Source organism: Protobothrops mucrosquamatus, unplaced genomic scaffold (assembly GCF_001527695.2).
Source record: "Protobothrops mucrosquamatus isolate PMUCROS unplaced genomic scaffold, P.Mucros_1.0 scaffold1645, whole genome shotgun sequence".
Classification (NCBI taxonomy): domain Eukaryota; kingdom Metazoa; phylum Chordata; class Lepidosauria; order Squamata; family Viperidae; genus Protobothrops; species Protobothrops mucrosquamatus.
In genome coordinates, this window is record NW_015387804.1 from 161,731 (window position 1) to 180,898 (window position 19,168).

At 38.7% G+C, this 19,168-nt stretch overlaps 1 protein-coding gene across 1 annotated transcript in view; it reads right to left on the reverse strand.

Moving 5' to 3' along the window:
- Positions 1-19,168, reverse strand: part of CNTN1 (contactin 1) — a 173,608-nt gene that overhangs the window by 33,766 nt on the left and 120,674 nt on the right. The window contains exons 14-15 of the mRNA XM_015822697.1: positions 13,613-13,771; positions 11,110-11,259 (exon numbers count right to left, since the gene is read on the reverse strand). Coding sequence (XP_015678183.1) covers positions 11,110-11,259; positions 13,613-13,771 — 309 coding nt within the window. The remainder of the gene's footprint in view (positions 1-11,109; positions 11,260-13,612; positions 13,772-19,168) is intronic.

Below are 19,168 nucleotides of genomic sequence, written 5' to 3' on the forward strand. Positions count from 1 at the left end.
GACTGAGTGGCGCCGGCCTTGCGCGCATGCGCAAGGCGGGAAAAGACCGCCTTATGATTGGTTGGATTTGCCCGGGGATCAGAAGGTATAAATAGAGGCCTGCGTGCCTCTGCTCGGGTTGTTCGTAGATTGGAAGCAGAGAATAAAGACTTGTTAGAAATGCTTCGTCTCAAGCGCCATTATTCTCCGGACTTAACAAGTTGTCCATAGGCTTTGGATCTATAATCCTAATCTTTGTAATTATGATTCAAGCTCATATTAAGTAGTTACAATTTTATCTAACCAAAATTAATCCTTTTCAAATTCTCTAGGGTTTGATTACCACAATCCCAATACTGAGAAAAGGGTAGATTTCATTTCTTCAGATACTAGTACATTAATTCACAGAGAAAGATATTCAGATCACTCTACCCACTAAATGTTTTGAGATTAAAAAAAGAGATCAGTTATACCTTTCCTCCCAGCTTTATCTATGTGCCATAAAGCTGATCTTAGGACTAATATACCAACAGGTCAATTTTATTATTCCCAGAATCAGAGATGTAGGTCCCACAGCTGTAGAAAAAGGAGTTCATTTTGCCCATTACTTTCACACCCAATTTTGTTTGTCAAAAGGCAGTCTGGAGAAATGTACTGATGTAACAATTACCAGTTATCAAATTACTAATTCTTGTACTCATTCATTTTGCATCTACTATCTTTATTAAATTATATGTATAAACATATGTATAACATCATTTGTATAAAAGGAGGCAAATGGAAAACCAAATTCCAGATCAGATATACTTTCTCTGAATATATTGTGAGATTTTGGATTATGTGATACTTCGGTCAACTTCCAACACTTCATAAAAAATATGTTGTGAGACTTCATAGATCAGTTCCTGACTGTATATCATAGTGATCTTCTAATAAGGATAAGGAATTTGTAGTTATCAAAGAAGCTTTAGAAAGTGAGCAAAGAACCCCAAGCAGCCCCATTCATCACACCAAACCTTGGACTACCTCTTATAAAGAAACTCAATCAAGACTGATTTGTTGTATTTCCCCCCCCCCCCTAAATTCTATTAACTGGAAGAATGCTTCAATGAGGTTGAATCTATTTGCCATTCAATAAATTTAGAGGGTATATCCTGCAGGTGTGTAATATCAATATATTAAGGAGAACATTTTTATTCATTCAAGATTTAACACATATGAGATCTCATAACTTGAATAGGAGTGCAACAGTTCACTGTGTGATTCTAGGAAAACTTCTGTTGCTCTTTGCACTGTCCATTTCCCCAAGTCAAACTGCACAAACTGACCAAATCAAAGACATCCTTGAGCAATACTTAAGATGCTATGTCTGTTACCATTTCAACTACAGATATTATCATCAGTTTTTGTATCCCTGTATAATCTCCTTTGTACTTATGTGGACAAATTAGTCCACGAATTTCAAGTTGTTCACACTGAAGAAAATTGGAGCAGAGCACAATTACAACAGCTTTGCAGATTGTTGATAGCAATAAGAATTATCCCTTCATATGGACCAGAAAGTGTGTATGTGCTTGTGAAGAGTCAGGAATAGAACCTAAACGAACTTAGATGAAGTCAGGCATAGAACTTAGATACTGTACATCAAACCATTCTCTGTCATGGCCCAAGTCAATCCCATGGAATTCATGCATTTGTTCTACATTATTCATATTATACCATATCTTTTTCTTCCCAAACTACCTAGTGCATTCAACATACCCCATCCTGTATGATCACCACCATTGCCATTCCAGGTCAAGTGACAAGAGGAATATGAGGTGAAGAAGATCTTGGGTTTGTAGAGATAAGAAATCTATCTCTGTAGGGGAAGGAGTTTACAATGTTGGGAACACTATTGGCCAGAAGAGAAATCCTAGAAAAAAGATAAGAATGCCCAACACCTCATCAATGGTACTGAGAAAAACCAGGTTACATTCAAAAACAGAGGAAATGCTGTGTGCCAAATATGTCATCATCCTCAGAAGAGATCCCACCATTTCTGAATCTTAACTTGAGCTTTTGTATCTGGAACTGTAAGGGTTTGTCATTTTCAAGAACATAAAATAAAGGTAAAGGTTTCTCCTGTTCAATTGTTTTTGACTCTAGGGGGTGGTGCTCATCTCCATTTCTTAGCTAAGGGAGTAAGTGTTGTCTGAAGACATTTCTGTGGTCATGTGGCTAGCAGGATTATATGATGCAGTGTGCAGAAAGCTGTTATCTTCCCACAGAAATGGTACCTATTATCTATTCACATTTGCATGCTTTTGAACTGCTAAGTGGGCAGGAGCTAGGGCAAATAACAGGAGTTGAACTGTTGCACAGCATTTGGGTCTTCCAGCTGACAAGCTCTGTGTTTTTAACCACTGAGCCACCATGGCTCCACCTCAAGAAAATAGGAAACAATAAAGGGAGATAGCTAAGTTGGCTATAAATGAGCTATCTGTCAAAGATTTGATTTGGAGAACTGAACCTTTAGAGCAGGGGTGTCAAACTGCCAGCTCGCGGGCCGGTTGCATCATGTGGAGGCCACGCCCACTCAGCTCTGGCAATGCAAAAAAAGTCACAATATGTCGTGACACATCACGTGACGTGGCGAGTTTGACATTCATGCTTTAGAGCTTTAGAGGATCAGATCCTGATCAAATCAAGATTTCAGCAGCATTTGTATATGAGATAAAGAGGATTGCATTACAGTATTTAAAGTTTCTTAGAAGATTTATAATTTGCCAAACTAACATATTCTTGGCTGCTTCTGGGACTAATCTATCACTTCCACCTCACCCCTTGATATTCTGATTTTCAGCCTCTTGCTGAAATTCTAATTATGATTTTGCCAATAGTGGTTAAGGAACTTGGATTGAGTTTTGGTTTCATGGTGCAGCATTTTAGTAATGAAGTCAATATATGGCTGCTCTTTTTAACTGCCTGCCCAGATAGGCTTTATTTACTTGGTTACAATCATTGCCATTAGTTTTACAGCCATTTTCATTGGTTATAAAAGCTCTGCCTAATTAAATGTAGTGTCAAAGTCTAGAAGAAACATTTCAGTGGTCTATATTACTAACTGTTGCTGTCTGTCATCCTCGTCAGTGTTCAAATCATGCTCCAAAGTCTGCATGGTGGCATGCATATTGCTAAGCTAAATGTTCATAAACACAAAGCACATTTGTTACAGGCCAAATATCTGTTGTTTATACTATATGCATTCATTACTGCAATAATTAATGCAGAAGCAATAAATAATACGTGTGTGTGTGTGTGTGTGTGTGTGTGTGTTTGAGTGTGTGTGATTATAAATTAGGCAGATGAATCTATGGTCAAATCCACAACCATTCGTAACAGTGACAACAAGGGTAAATGGATATAAAAATTTCTGAACATCATAGGACAACATTCAGTATTTTATTACAAAGTTTGATATTTATGAACATGGTAAAGAAAGGCAGTTCATACTGATATGGACAGATATAGAAAAACTAAACGAGTTGTATCATTATTTCTATATGTAACATATTAAAACTGTAAAATTTAAATTTAAGTCATGATCCAGATAATAATGTTGGCTTTCTCCACAACTGTGCTAGAACTCAGTTTAAGAATTTATATATTAAAAAGTCTTCAATTGCTTATCTTCAATCCACTTAGCAGAACAAAATTTTAAATTATGGAAATAGAGCACTTTAGCAAAATATGATAGGATTGATGATGGTGACATTGTAGTCATTGTTTCTGTTCTACAATGTTCTCAAAATTTGTTTTCACCGGTTCTCTTATAATCCTTGTCCATCAAACTATATTGCAATATAAGTAATAAATAGGGTTTTTGAAATGCTATAATCTTGCAGTTATTTGTTATTTATTTCTCTAAAAGTAGCAACAATCTGTTACATTATGTGTAAGCTTCACCTACAAATGACTGCCAACAGTCAATGATACTAGGTGTTAACTTTGCTTAAGTTGTACCACAAATGAATCTTCACTATTTTGTTAAAAAAGCCTTCATGCATTATAATGCTTTTTTCTATTCATCAAAGTATAATAAGCACTTATTTTTCACATAAGCACTCTTACAAGGTTATGTATCCTGTATTTAATATTTAAGCTCTTAAATTAAAGCAAATGTAGAAAAGGGAAATATAAATAACATTAGCTTGATTTATTGGCTTACATTCTGTTTTACTTGGAATTATACAGATTTTCTTCATTGAATTTTTGATTAGCCTGTCTAGCTAAAGCTTTCTTAATCCTTAAAGCAATTCAATAGAAGACTGGTGGTTGTTTTTGATTTTTTTAGCAGTGCCAATTTGTATTTCACATATGCATTTATACTCAACAATGCACTAAAAAGCAAATACCAAAGAATAATTTAGACTTTGTTGAAGAATGATATTCAAGCTTTTCTAGACATTTTTACAATGATATATAACTTCCTGGAGAAATGCTGTTATCTCCTTCATATAGTCAAAACAGCATGCATTATCTTGAACAATAGGAGCAGTGCTAATTCTTCATGTAGAGAAAGAAATACCTGTTGGAGGCAAAATAATATGCACATTCAACTATGTGCTAAGATCTAAATTAAACTATTAAACAAAGCAGGACGTGTTGCAGAGGATAAGGTCATGCGTCTGATACTGGACTTTAGAAAATTAGAGTTAAAAACTTTCAGTTAGGTGTACATTTACATTATGTAATCCAATGTTTTGACCTATTTTCTTATGGTCATAATTTAGCAATTACCTCTATGTTTTGTGTTCTTGCACTGCCAAACTAATATAAAAGCTAAGTGTTAGCACAATGTATCCTCTTCACTTTAAATAGAAAAAAGCTTCCAATCATGGGAAAAATCATTTAGAAAGGTGCCAAATGTCTTACAAATCATAAATATCTGATTTTCAGCTAGTTCACATACTATGTTGTAGGAGGTGATTCACATACGTTTTTGATTGACACTTCAAGAAACCATAAAAAATCATTACATTAGAGATTATAGTCATTTGTACATTATCTCAGATTTATTTTTTTTAATGGACTTTCAGATCAGAAGATTTAAAGAGACGTTGAAGCCAATAGTTTTAAGTCAGGATAAGTCAAGAAATGTTTGGTTTTGTAGTAATGCAGTAATATACAGTGATGAAAAGGAACAATTAAGAAATCAAATCCATTAAGTCTATAAATCTTTATGTATTTCTAAAATGATTCAATATGTAAGAGTAAATGATGAATATTTATTAAAAATCCTAATTTTAAATACACCAGGGTATGTTAATAGGATCTATATTAGTGAAAGGAGACCAGAAATAGGACATTCAGAGGTTGGTAGTAGCTTGAGTAAATAAGGTTTAGTAGGTGTACCTTAAAATCAAGTTTGATATAGGGAATCATTGAAGAGGATAAAAATGGAACTGGCAATACTATAATAGTTTTATACATTTCTATGTAAGGCTGCTAAGAAAGCTTATCACTTGCCAGCAGATTTCCAGGGGAAGTATGATGAACTACCACATCTCTGTATGAATGGAGATGATGACCAAGGTGAAGACTGAAGAACAGGTGAGTTGATTGGTTCTACGGAACTTCTCCGGATAAGGAGAGGATGGGATATTACCCACAAGTGCTTCAGACATCCATAGGACAGCAGTCTCCCACAGATATGCGTGCCGGGAGACAAAGGAAAAAACCATCATGTCTCAACCACGGCAGAGCCTATTAAAGGATATTGGGTTCCCTAACCTCACTTTCTAATCACTTTTGGAAATCACCTATTTAATTATCTTAAGGCTATTAGAGATCCTGGAAATGACAAGTTTAAAAAGCTACTTAGTGAGTTTAATCTTCACTCTTGAATAAAATAAATATTAACCATAAACAATTTAAGAAATTGGAAATAAATGGCACAAAGCTATATAATACTCTGATCCAAAATAGTTGAATTAAGGAACCAGACAAATATAGAATATTTTATTACACACACACACACACACACAAAATAACAACTACATTGTTTTATCTATCCAAAGTCATAACAGACATTCAGGATTTCATGATTTTGGAAATTGGTCACCAGAGGTGAGTAAAGAAAAGGAAAAGGGAAAAAAGCAATGCTTTTTTTTAGTACCAGAATTTATAAAATGATACAAAATATTATGACATTTGAAATACTTCAGGAGATTTTTGAAAAACTGGGTCTGAAATTAGCAGTTATAATGATGTCTGCTCCTATGGCTACAATATGTCCAAAAGATGTTAATGAAGGAATGACAGGTGTAAAAGAAAATATTTTGAGAAATTTACAGGATAAAGAGATGTTTTTTTTTACCTGATGTAAAAATATTAGAACCAGAAATACTGGATAATAGAAAAAGTGTAGAATAGAAGAAAGAGAAGATAGCTAAATTGGAAACACAAATGACCAACCAAGGGAATTACCGGGATAAGGACTTTTTACTGGCTTTACAAAACTAATTGGTTAAGGTGGAAATACAAATCATAAACCAAGAGAATGACTTGGATGATGACTTTTTATTAGATTCATTAAATAAGTTTGTTAAAGACTTTTTTTTGTTAAAGAAACCTTTGGGATGGGAGAAAAGAAAAATTATCTTTGGTAAAACAAACAAGCTCTATATTATTCCTTTTACTTCTAACGTTCTTGATCTTTAATTTATCCAAATGTTGTTGTGGGATTCTTTCTTTTCCTTCCTTCCTTCCTTCCTTCCTTCCTTCCTTCCTTCCTTCCTTCCTTCCTTCCCTCCCTCCTTCCTTCCTTCCACTTTTTATTCTTTTTCTCTCTCTTTTTCTCTCTGAGATCAGTTTGTATTTGTTTTACCATTATCATCAGAATTTTTAATAAAGAAAACTTATCATTTGCCAGAACAATTATATACTTACATTGTAGGGCACAGACCTATTCAGCATACCTCATAAAAATTAAATTTAAAAGACCAAAATAATTCTTTAATAGGTAAAAAAAAATAGTTTTTAGCTTACAGAAAAGGCTAGTGAAGTACTTAAATTATAAAGAATAGAAAAATCCTGGTCATCCAATGAAGCAGAATTGTGAAGATTCAGAACAGATTTTTTTTAAAAAACAACATCTGAACACATATAGTTACACTACAGTACTTGCCCCTGGTATGTGTTACTTATTCAAAAGAAGTCAGGCAGCTGTGAATGCACAAACCTCCCCACTACTGAAGAAGATGCAATAACATTTTGAAAAACTTAGAAAACATATAGGTAAAGATTTACATAACTTCATGGAAAAAATTACTAGAGAAATATTAAATATTACTTTCTAATTCCGAGAGACTACATTTGAATAACATTTCTTATAAAATAGAATTATGAGGATTCTAAAAAAGAGGTGGATATGTTTTTGTTTTCTATGATGAAAAAAGTCCAAAAGCAGACATACTATGGTCCACTTGTGGGCTTTTAATAACTTTCTCATCACAGCTTCTGCATGTAATATAATTCATACTAGATGTGACAGCATTCTATTTCAATACATCTTTTCAATTATGCATGTACTAGTGTTAATACTATATACTTCTGATTTTCCTCCAAAATATTTTATTTCTCATTAGAAGTAATTTGCAATATTGTGAGGCAGAGAACTATGGTATTTATTACAGCTAAAACCAGTGTGAGGACCCCAAGGCCTATAGACTACACAAAGCCCTCCTAACTTTCACTTGTGGTCCTCATAGCCCTACAGACTGTATCAATCCAAGCAAATGGATAAGTGGAGAGGAGATGGAACTATTATCATCATAATTATATCTATAATATATCTTTCTGTGTACACATGCTGCACAAATAAATATTGCCAAGGCTAAAGTCTCATAGAACTGCTTAAAAAGTCTAAATCTGCAAAAAAAAAAACCTTCTCCATACAGGATTTTGAGAAATATATAAAGGGATTAACTCTCCCCAAAGCCTCAAAATGAAAAAAGTCCAAAAATTTTAGTAGCATTGTAATACTGTGCTATAACCCCAACTCTAAGAAGCCATTGTACACCAAGGAATTGGTTCTGTCTTCCTAAAAATGATTTATTTATTTAATATGTTGGTGACCATTAATGATAGGCTACAATTAATGAACTGTTACGAATATGAAATAATTTAGACCAAGGCTTGCTAGTTGTTTGTGCTTTTAATACAGTGATTACAGTGATTACTTCCAGCTCTATTCTGATTGATTGAAATATATTAGAGACCCCTGGTGGCACAGTGGTTAGAATGCAGTATTGCAAGCATACTCTGCCCACAGCCTGGAGTTCGATCCAGACAGGGCTCAAGGTTGATTCAACATTCCATCCTTCCAAAATGAGGACCCATATTTTGGAGGCAATATGCAAATAATGCCTACTATGTAAACCACCCAGTGTTATAAACACTATGGGGCAGTCTAAATGCTATTGCTATTGCTATAAAGGCAAGTGTGTCAATTTTTTGCTTGTTCTGTCAAATACTTATTTTTCTTATGTTTTTATATAATTTCCACTGTATAATATCCAATTATATATATTATACATTTTATATCTAATGAAATGTAATGTTTGATAAATAAAATTATCATCATCATCTCCTTTGAGATAGTTCCTTCACAACCACAACTTACACAGTGCTTTGATACTAATAGAGGAGAATATTTGTAGCTCAGGGTTGACATGAGGGGTCCTTCGTGCTCTCTGAGCTCGCTTGTTTTCTTGCAGATGTTTCATTACTCAAACTAGGTAACATCATCAGTGCCAATAAGGAGTACAGTTTGCTGTCTGTTTATACAGTATTCTAGTGGCTTGCGTGTCAGTGTTGGTGGGATTCTTTGATAAGATTATTTGCTGTTGGCTTCTTTGGCAGTTTCATACAGTGTCTTTAGCCAATAATACTCCAATCAAGAAACTGCCAAAGAAGCCAACAGCAAATAGCCCAATCAAACAATCTCTAAGACCAACCCCATCAACACCAACAGGCAAGCCACTAGAATATAAACTGACAGAAAACTGCACTCCTTATTAGCATTGATGATCTTACCTAGTTTGGATAATGAAACATCTGCAAGAAAACAAGCAATCTCAAAGAGCACCGAGGGCCACTCACAGTGCTTTGACTGCAGTGGTAAACTGTCAAAACAATATTAGTTAATATAAAATTAATCCCAGAGAATGTATTTATTTAATCCAAAGCCCTAAAGCAGGGGTGTCAAACTGCCGGCCCATGGGCCGGATGCATCACGTGGAAGCTGCGCCCACCCCATTGCCGGCAATGGCAAAACTGCCCCGATACCTTGTGCAACGTCACATGACGTTGCGCGTTTGACGTGTCTGCCCTAAAGGAAGAAAAGGAAGATAAAACAGCAGCAGCAGACCAATAATTATGGAAAGTGCTATACTAGAAATACAATAGCTCCCAGAGAGAGAAAAGAGCTAGTGTTGGGAAAACCAAAGGAGTTGATAGGATTAAGATTACAATCATGGCAACTATTATCTATACATTATGTCAGGATGTCAAAATTAATTACATCTATTTTGAGCATGTGATGAATTGTTCAATTATGACAAACCCCCAGAAATGTCTGTGGGGTATACAATGACTTCATTACTTTTCATAATAATGTTAAAATTGCTCATTGTATTTTTTTCTATCTTTGTTGTGGGTTTTGGTTTACATTCCAGGAGTAAAGATACAAATGTTTCCCTTTCCAATCAAGCAAAAGGGAAGTAAGTGCCAACACTTTAAATCAAATGCATCTACCTGTCTGGCTAAAGAAAGAGATATGTTTATTATTGTCCATCAATTGGGTCTGAAAAATCTGCACCTGAGAACATACATCTTTACTCTCTATTATATTTGGTTGGTAAGCAAAACATAAAAAGTGCTCATCGTACAGATAGTTCTCGGCTTACAACTGATCACTTAATAACTGTTTGATGTTATGCTTGACTCCCCAAAATCTATTTATAATCCATTTTTGAAGTTACAACAGCTGCACACCCCTGTGGTCATGTGATTGCATTTTGGGTGCTTGGCAACTGGCTCACCTTTATGGTTGTTTGCATGTTCTGCAGTCTCATGACCATAATTTGTGACATTTTTTTCTGGTTTGTGTCATTTACTTCTAGTGTCCAGTGAAAAATGCCCATGGTATTTGCTTAATCACATTTGCTTAATGACTTCAGAATTCACTTAATGAATTAGCAATTGTAGGAATCTAAAGTTGACTTAAGTACCAGAGGAACTGGTGAAAAGCTAAGATATATTTGTTTTTAAAAATATAAAAATTATGCATTATTTTTTTAAGTTATTAAAAATAACTTTATAATATACTGAACATGATTAAGTTCAATATATTATACTATCTGAAAGTTCTCATATTTAGTTAAAATGCATCTCTTAATGGATGCATTCCTTGTGTAGAGCAGCCAGAATAGTCCAGTTCTGGGCAATCCCACCCTAGGATATTTTGGAAGGCTCAAAGTTGTAAAGGAGAATGTAATGTGCTTTAAGAGAACTCTCTATATATTGGAAATCAAATACAGGTAGTCCTCAAATTATGACCATAACTGAGCCGAACATTTCTGTTTCTAAGTGAAATAGTTGTTAAATGAGCTTTGCCCCCTTTTACAACCTTTCTTACCACAGTTGTTAAGTGAATCACTGCAACTGTTCTGTTATTGACACGGCTGATAAATGGGGAAGAACCTGTCTTCCCCATTGATTTTGCTTGTCAGAAGATCACAAAAGGTGATAACATGACCACAGGGATGCTGCAATGGTCATGTGAAAAATGGTCATAAGTCAGTTTTCTCAGTGCCATTGTAACTTTGAATGGTCACTAAATGAACAGTTGTAAATCGAGGACTATCTGTAGATGTGTTTGAAGATGTTTTTGGCTTTATATCTTCCAGTAAAAGTTTTTAAAGTGATTCTAGTATAGAAAAAAATCAGAAACACAAATGCTTGAATGTGTAGAAAATGTGTTCAATTTTGCATACGTAATAATTCATTGAAGTTATCAAATAATCAAATAATCATTCTGAACTTCAAAACAATTAAATCAAATGCAACATTTTTTGTACGTACGAGATCCTTCTGTTCTAATTTTCTGTGATGGTATACTAGGATCTCCTGTCCCTAAAATATTAGTTGCCATTATACGAAATTCATATTCCATCCATGGAATTAAATCAATAACTTTTGCTGATTCCGCATTTCCATCAACAATGGAAGGATCTAAATACAAGAAGAGACAATAATTAAAAACAGCATCGCAACAAAAATATCATAACATCCAATATTGGCTTGCTCAAATGATATTGGTTGCTAAATAAACAAGTTTAATTTCTCTAATGAATCCAGAAATAGGGATGGAGAAATCTGCCAGGATGATTTTTCTGTTTTTCATTTTGCCCATTTTGAATTGTTTTTGTTCATTTATTCAGCAGGTTGTAATTTTTAAAAATAAAATGTGTATGCAACACATTTCTTTGAAAAGAACTTTCCTTTTTTTTAATAGCCGCAGTTTAAAAGCTACATTCCATATATGTGTTTATACATTTTTCACTAATATAGGTATTATTTTTGTACATTTTTATGCACCTTTTGAAAAAAAGTGCAAAATTCTGAACAGTGTGAATGTCAAGAGATAACTGCATTCATAGCTGCACATCCTTTAGGAAATACCTCATGATATAATCATGGACTGACTTTTTAAAAGGATATTATAGTATTTAATGGGTAAAACAATTACTTGAAATATTAGTCAGAAGCACATTGGTAATCAATGTGATTGGTGTAATAAATATTACACAAGAACCAATTGCCCAAACCAGTGCTAAGATAATGTTTTTGTGCTTGCTGATACAATTTTTTGAAAAGCAGCCTGCAAATAATATTGTTTGGATATTACAAGCGTTTTCTTTGATATTGCTCTTACATGAACATCCTATTAATAATAGGTCTAGTTAGTAGAATCTTTAACGAGCTCATTTCATCCTTCTTTGAGAATATTTTCATACTGCCTAAAATCAGTGTTTCTCAATCTTGGCAACTTTAAATTGTGTTGATTTCAACTTCCAGCCTGTTGACTGGAGAATTCTGGAAGTTGTAGTACTCACATCTTAAAAGTTGCTAAGGTTGAGAAACACTGGCTTAGATGTTCTCTGTCATCTATACAAAGCTGACTCCCAAAAAATGATTCAGTATTTTTAGTTGATAATTCTGGAAGTTATTCCTCCAACCATGATCTCAAAACTATATGGTTCCCAAGCCTTATATAAATAGATAGCTAAGAAGGATACCATTGTAGTTAACATGGTTTCATAAGAGAAATGGCATTTATAGAATATGGACCCACACAAATCCAAATTGTGCATTCATATTAAACAACAACAAATAAATTGGGAGTAATTTGAGTTACAACACATACAGCAACAATTTAAGCATAATGGATAAGATGCAATAGAACAAATTATGAACTGGTTCTTCTAATTTAGCTGTAAGGAGATATACCCATGCTACATATAGCATAAAACATAGAGTTGTACTCTAGGGGTTGCCTTAGATACATACAGTCTTGCCAGTAACAGGCAAAGGCATTAAGGAATATAAAGGGCATATGCAAATATATTGCATTACACTTTACTTTAAAATCTGTATAATAATGATTAGTGCAGAGTATCACACCAGTCCATCTGTTCCTTACACTACTTCCCATTTTTCATGTGTATCTCACTTTCCCAATTTATATTCTAATATGTCTAGGCTATGGTAGTTAAAGTAAGTTATGTATTTTAACCAATGCTAATTTTATAAATTGAGGAGGTCATCTTACATCCATATAACAATGGAATAAATTAGTGAGACAAAGCAGCAGAAATATAAACACATTACATACATCTGTTACTAAGTTGGATAGATTTGAAGATCACCTGGAAGACCTTTGCTTGGGACAAGTTGAGTGTGAATGTACAAACTGTAAAATGTACAGGTTGGGAGAGGATTTGCAAAAGAATCGTGGCAGGGAAGAAATATTCAATCCTTCTTAAAATAAGCCATAATTCTGGATTTACAACAGACAGTTTTATATTCTTGTAACATGTTACGCCCAAATAAATACACTGCCCTTCACTCAACACATCTTGCTAATGCATGCTAGAAAAATGGCCAGGTACATACCACATGCTGAGCTAGACTTTTGGCTAGACTTATATGCTGTGCAAATATAGCAATTTTGTCTTAAGATGTACAATTTAGCAAAATAATTGCTAATTTAGCAAAATTATTTTGCTGTTATTGCAGTAATGTAATATTTTATGACACTTAACAGGCTTGAGAAAATCATATGAAAACCTGCTATACTTTGAGCTTTGAAGTGCATTTCTAGTGGTTAAACGATTGTTGAGCCAAAAGTACAAGTACTACCATATAAACTGATTCATTTTGTTGTTGTTTCTAGTTTGTAGCACATTATCAGGAGTAATTAAAACAGTGTTCTGCTGATAAAAGTGTTTTATGAATGAAACTATACCAAGAATAATATTTTATTATTTAGGCCCCAAGCTAATATTTTTAATAAGTTCCTTACCTGTTTTCATGTCTTTCCAATACTTGGACAGAAAAGTCCTTGACTGAATAGTGTAATTTGATATAGGACTATGATTTTCTATCCCACGGCTCCATGTAAGAAATACAGATGTATTTTTAATGTCTTCTACTTTGAGTCCTCCAGGGGGTCCTGGGGGACCTGAAAAATATTTCCATGAAAAATTATAACACAATCTTGCCAAAAAGTGAACCAATGTTAAAAAAATAAAATGTTTTAAACTATCATCATATTTAACTGAGTTAAATTATTTCATTACAACTTTCTGTATTCTACATATTAAAATTTAATCTCCAAACCCTCAGGTAGTATAGCCAAATGAAATGTTGACCATTGAACAATACTAGGGAATACTAGATTGAAAAGGGCATTTTATTTAGTAACATCATAGTTTTGGTCTCATACAAATTTCATACACTTGTGCGAGCAGAGGGCGGGGAGCATGTGAGTGGCAGGCATGCATGTGCTCAGCTCCATTGGTGTGAGTGGCGCATGTGCACGCTTCCTCTCACACAAATGGAGCTTCGCACACAAGCGGAGGGCGCTTGGGCTTACGTGTGAAGCTCCACTTGCACGAGTGGAGGGCACTTATGCTTGCGTGTGAGGCTCCACTCACGCGAGTGGAGGGCTCTTGAGCAGAGGGTGCTTGTGGGCAGAGCTCCATTCATGCAAATGAAGTTTGCATGCGAGCACTCTCTGCTCACACAAGGGGAGCTTTGTGCATGAGCACAAATGCCCTCCTCTTGTGTGAGTTGAGCTTCGCATGCCAGCACAAGCACCCTCTTCTCAAGCAGCTTTTGGTCGCATGAGTGGAGCCTTTGTGCATGACTGCAAGTGCCAACCGCTCGTGCAAGTGGAGCTTCACATGTAAGCACAAGCACAAGCTTTGCACAAACATGTGCACAAAACTCCATTCACACAAGTGGAGAGCATGTGTGCCCACTACTCACACCAATGGAGCTGTACGTGTGCATATGCCTGCCACTCACAAGCCTCCCCCTCACTGGATTGGACTGCCAAGGTGGAAAGGTTGCAAACTGCTGTCTTAAAATACAGAATATGATCTCTTTTTCTTGAATCCTATCTCTTATCTATAAATAAATCCTTAAAGCCTCAGTGTTTCAGTCATGATCAGGAAAAATCTATTTAGGGTTACCAGAGATACCAATATATCTATTTTAACCTTGATCAGGTATGCCAATTTTATATTCCTTCCTATATTTTCTTCTAAAGATCTTAACCTTTTCATTTTTCTTTATCTCTTCTCACAAAATTTTTCAAAGCTTTAATAAGCCTATTTTGTAAATCCATTACAGGAAAATTAGGTAAGTCACTCTCTTCATTTATTGTTTGTATATCCCTTCAAATATTAAGACATCAGCAGCTTTCTTTTAAATGTCCAGTGCATCTTTTTCCATGTCATTCTTGTAGCATATCATCTGTAAATCCACTTTCAAATCAGTCTCTATCTTGTCAGGTAGAACATGTTCCTCTTCCATAATATCTCTTAGACATAGTCTTTCCATTGAGGCAGATGTCTCTGTGGGCACCATTAAAATTAACTTCTGAGTTCATTGTTCAAAAATATTCATCAATATGTCCAATGTTAGAATATTTTGCTTCATTCTGTAATTGTAAGTTCAGTTTATGAGTTCTTTGTAATTTTTGTAGTTGTGATATTTAGTCCCTCTAGTCTCTAATTTTTAAATTTTCATTTTAGTTTTTTTTTAAAGAAAATTCAAAACAAAAGAATTTCCCCTAGGACTGTGGTGGCAAACCTATGGCACGCGTGCCAGACTGGAGACGTAGAGCCCTTTCTGTCAGCACGTGCGCCAGAGGGACACTGCCCTCCTTTTTTCCACGTGCACCTGACTAGTAGGAACTGGAGAGGGCAGGAAAACCGAATTCAGCAGCGCTCTCACGGGAACAGCTGTGAGAGCTGGGCCGGGAGAGGGGAACCAATATAAAAGTAGGTTTTGGTGGGAGTGCAGCAAGAGAGCGAGTGAGCGAGACGGCCTTTGGAAGTGATGGTGGGCGTGAGTTTGGTGAAGACAACTAGGACAAGGTGTCTGTTTGCACACTTTGCAGAAGGCTAGTGGGAGAAGGAGGACACGTAAGTTTGGACTTTGGAGAAAGAGAGAGAGAGAGAGAGAGAGAGAGAGAGAGAGAGAGAGAGAGAGAGAGAGAGAGAGAGAGAGAGAGNAAGGAAGGAAGGAAGGAAGGAAGGAAGGAAGGAAGGAAGGAAGGAAGGAAGGCCAGGCTTGCCAGCGCTGCTGGGCAGATCAGCGGCGAGGCCTGCCCAGGTGACACCGAAGCAAGCCAGCCCTTCTGCAGGAGTGAGGGGGGAGGGGGGAGAGCGGCTACCCTGAGCAACGTGCCTGCCTCCCTTCAAGCTCCCTCGGCCTCTCCACCCCCCTCCAGGCTGGGGCTGGTCAGATTCCCCCCGTGGGCAGTGCTGCACCCGCTGCCAGCCCATCCCTGGCCAGCCCTCCTCTTCCATCCTCCTTGACTGTGACGCACAACCCCTGGTGCTGCGATGATGGCTTCCCTGCTCTGGGGTCCTCTCCTTTCGCGGCCTCTGCCCGGCAGCCAGCACACCGCCTGGCCGAAGTCGGGGACAATGGCCTCCCTGCCCTCAGCCGGTCTGTGATCCCACCTCCCTGCCTTCAGCCGGTCTGTGATCCCACCTGGGGAATTGGCGGATCGTCCTGCGGTGCAGTCCCACGCTGCCCGCTCCAAGGTTCTCTCCTTTTGCAGACTCCACGAAGCCAGGGACAATGGCTTCCCTGCCCTTGGCTGGTTCGTGATCCCACCTGCTGGGCGGGGAATCAGAGGATTGTCCCTCCACGCAGCCCCATGCTGCCCGCTCCAGGGTCCTCTCCTCCTTTTGCGGTCCGGAGGCTCTCACCCCTCTCCCCTTCAGGTGCGTCAGACCGATTGGAGGGAAACTTCTGCAGCCGCAAAAGTGGAAGGTGGCTATTCTTCGCTCTGGGCATCCCTAGTGCAGCCAGAGCGCTACCTGGCTGAAGCCAGGGCCAGCGTCATCGCAGTTGCTGCGCCTGAGGGTCAGCTTCTTTCCGTGCCACCAGTTTCCCTCCCCAACATGTGGGCCGGGTATCTGAGACGTCCTCGGGGTGGTGGTTCAAAGCCTCGAGCTGCCTCACATGACCAGACCGGGGACCAGGGATCTCCTCAACTCCCCACATCCCCCCCCTGAGCAGAGAGGTCCCGGGCCAAGCCGAGTGCCCGGTCCCGTAACAGTTAAAACCCAGCTGTGCCTGAGTCTTGTCTTTCCGTTTGTGGAGGCGCACCTTCATGGTCAGGCCAGCCAGCCACGCAGCAGAGGAGGAGGACGAGGGGCGGTCGGGTGTCTGGAGCTACCTTGGCTGCTTGCTGGCCTCAGCAGGCCCCAACGAGGTAGCGTTCACTCACTGGCTGCCCAGCCTCGGGCGGCGGCGGTGATGGTGGCGGTGGTGGCAAAGCCAGCCATGCAGTGGAGGAGGGGGTGGCCGGGTATCTGGAGCTGCCTCGGCTGGCCTCAGCAGGGCCCAACAAGGCAGCCTTCACTCATCAGCTGCCCAGCCTCGTGGGGAAGTGGTGGCGATGGCGGAAATGGAGGCGGTGATGCAGGCGATGGCGGGAATGGCGGCGGTGATGCAGGCAATGGCAGCGGTGGAGGCAGCAATGGCGGGAATAGTGGCGATGCAGGCAATGGTGGTGGCAAAAGTGGCAATGGTGGCAGCGATGCAGGCAATGACAGCGGCGATACAGGCAGCGGTGGAGGGGGGAATGAAGGGAATGGTGGCGGTGCCAGCAACGATCCCTCCATTGTCAGGCCAGCCAGCAATTTAGCAGAGGAGGGTCGGCCGGGTGGAGATGCCTCGGTTGCTCGCTGGCCTCAGCAGGCCCCAACAAGGCAGCGTTCGCACTCCAGCTGCCCTGCCTCGTGGCAGCAGCGAGGGGTGGGCGTGTGCCACAGTGTGAAAAATGGTCTTAAGTGACTTTTTAAAGTGCCGTTGTCACTTCAAACAGTCACTAAGTGAACTGTTGTAAGGCAAGGACTACTGTACTTTATCACTTTTTCCCTTTGGGGGGGAGTCATCAAGTTTTTGACACCTTGCTAGGTGATTGGAAAAGTCCTGAGTTAGAGTACTCGGATTGCCGCTGCTTTCTTGCAGGTATGTGGAATGGCATGGACCCACAGGTTTTGCAAAGTTAAGTGAGGAAGTTGGTTACAGCTTATTAGCAAAGATAAAATAGACAACCAAGAATGCTTTATTGACCATTCTTCATCCAGATTTTATATCAGTTGCATCTGCTAATACAGGTGTTCTGCTTCAGATTTCTGTTATTTTCAGTATCTGGTAAAATGAATGAGTACTTTTCCAACAACCTGTAAAATCCAAGACACTGTTATTGTGTTTTTGGGAGGTGGAGTGAGTGGGGGATTTTTTACTTTTTGCCTCGTTTTGCTCTTTTAAAGAGAACGCACTCCCAACGCCCCCCTGCATAGCCAGAAGCCTTGCGCCATCGCCGTTCACCTGCCGCGCTCCCCCAGCCCCTTTTCCTTCTTTTGAAACATACAACCCCCCCAATCCTCCTGTTCCTGCCTTCTGAATTAAAATGAGAGAAAGCCAAGTTTTTTCTTTTGTGATCTTTACATATTTGAACTGCAGCTAGAAGGAAGTGGGGAAGAAAACCATCGCGAGACACTCTTCTGTTTTAACTTTTTTTCCTTGTTGCTTTTTGGAGTTTTCATCCTACTTTCATGAGAGGGCAGCATTTGAGAGGGGTGTAGCTGCCCCCTTCCCCCCCAAGCCATCAGCTGAGCAAGACATTTTATTCCCCTCCCATCTGCTGAGTGGTTGCAGCAGGTTTTGGTCTCTTCTGTCATGCTTTGTGGTTATCCATGAAGCATGTTTGTTTTGGGGGGGATCCCTACTCCAGTTGCTAAGCTTGCTTAAACCCTCTTCCTCTGCCTCTTCCTCCTCCTCACCGGAGCCCCGTTTTGTCTGCAACCAGCCCCGGCCCCTGCCTCACCTTGCCTTGCCCCACGGCAATGGCACCCCTGCCCTGCCCCCTGCCTTGCCTCACCTCACCCTGCAGGATGAGCCTCTTGCCCACTGCCCCACCTGCCAGAGACCTCCTGGATCTCCCCCAACCCTGCCCGGCCCCCACAGGCATCCCTTCCCAGGAGCAACTTCAAGGTGACCATGCCCACCCTGGCCACACTCATCCAGTCTGCCATGACCACCGTAGCCATGAACATCCAGTGGGCCACACCCACCCAGTGGGCCACGCCCACCTAGCACTTGACAATACATAAGTGGGTTTTGGGTTGCAGTTTGGGCACTCAGTCTCTAAAAGGTTCGCCATCATTGCCCTAGGAAGAATTCTTTATAATTAAATCAAAAATCTTATTTCAAAGTTATCTGGACAGTCCATTTTTCACTAATTAAAATAAAAAAATAACCTTTTTGCTGCTTTTTGCCCTCTCAATTTTTTAAAAGTTCTTAAACTTGTAAGTAAAACTTTGTT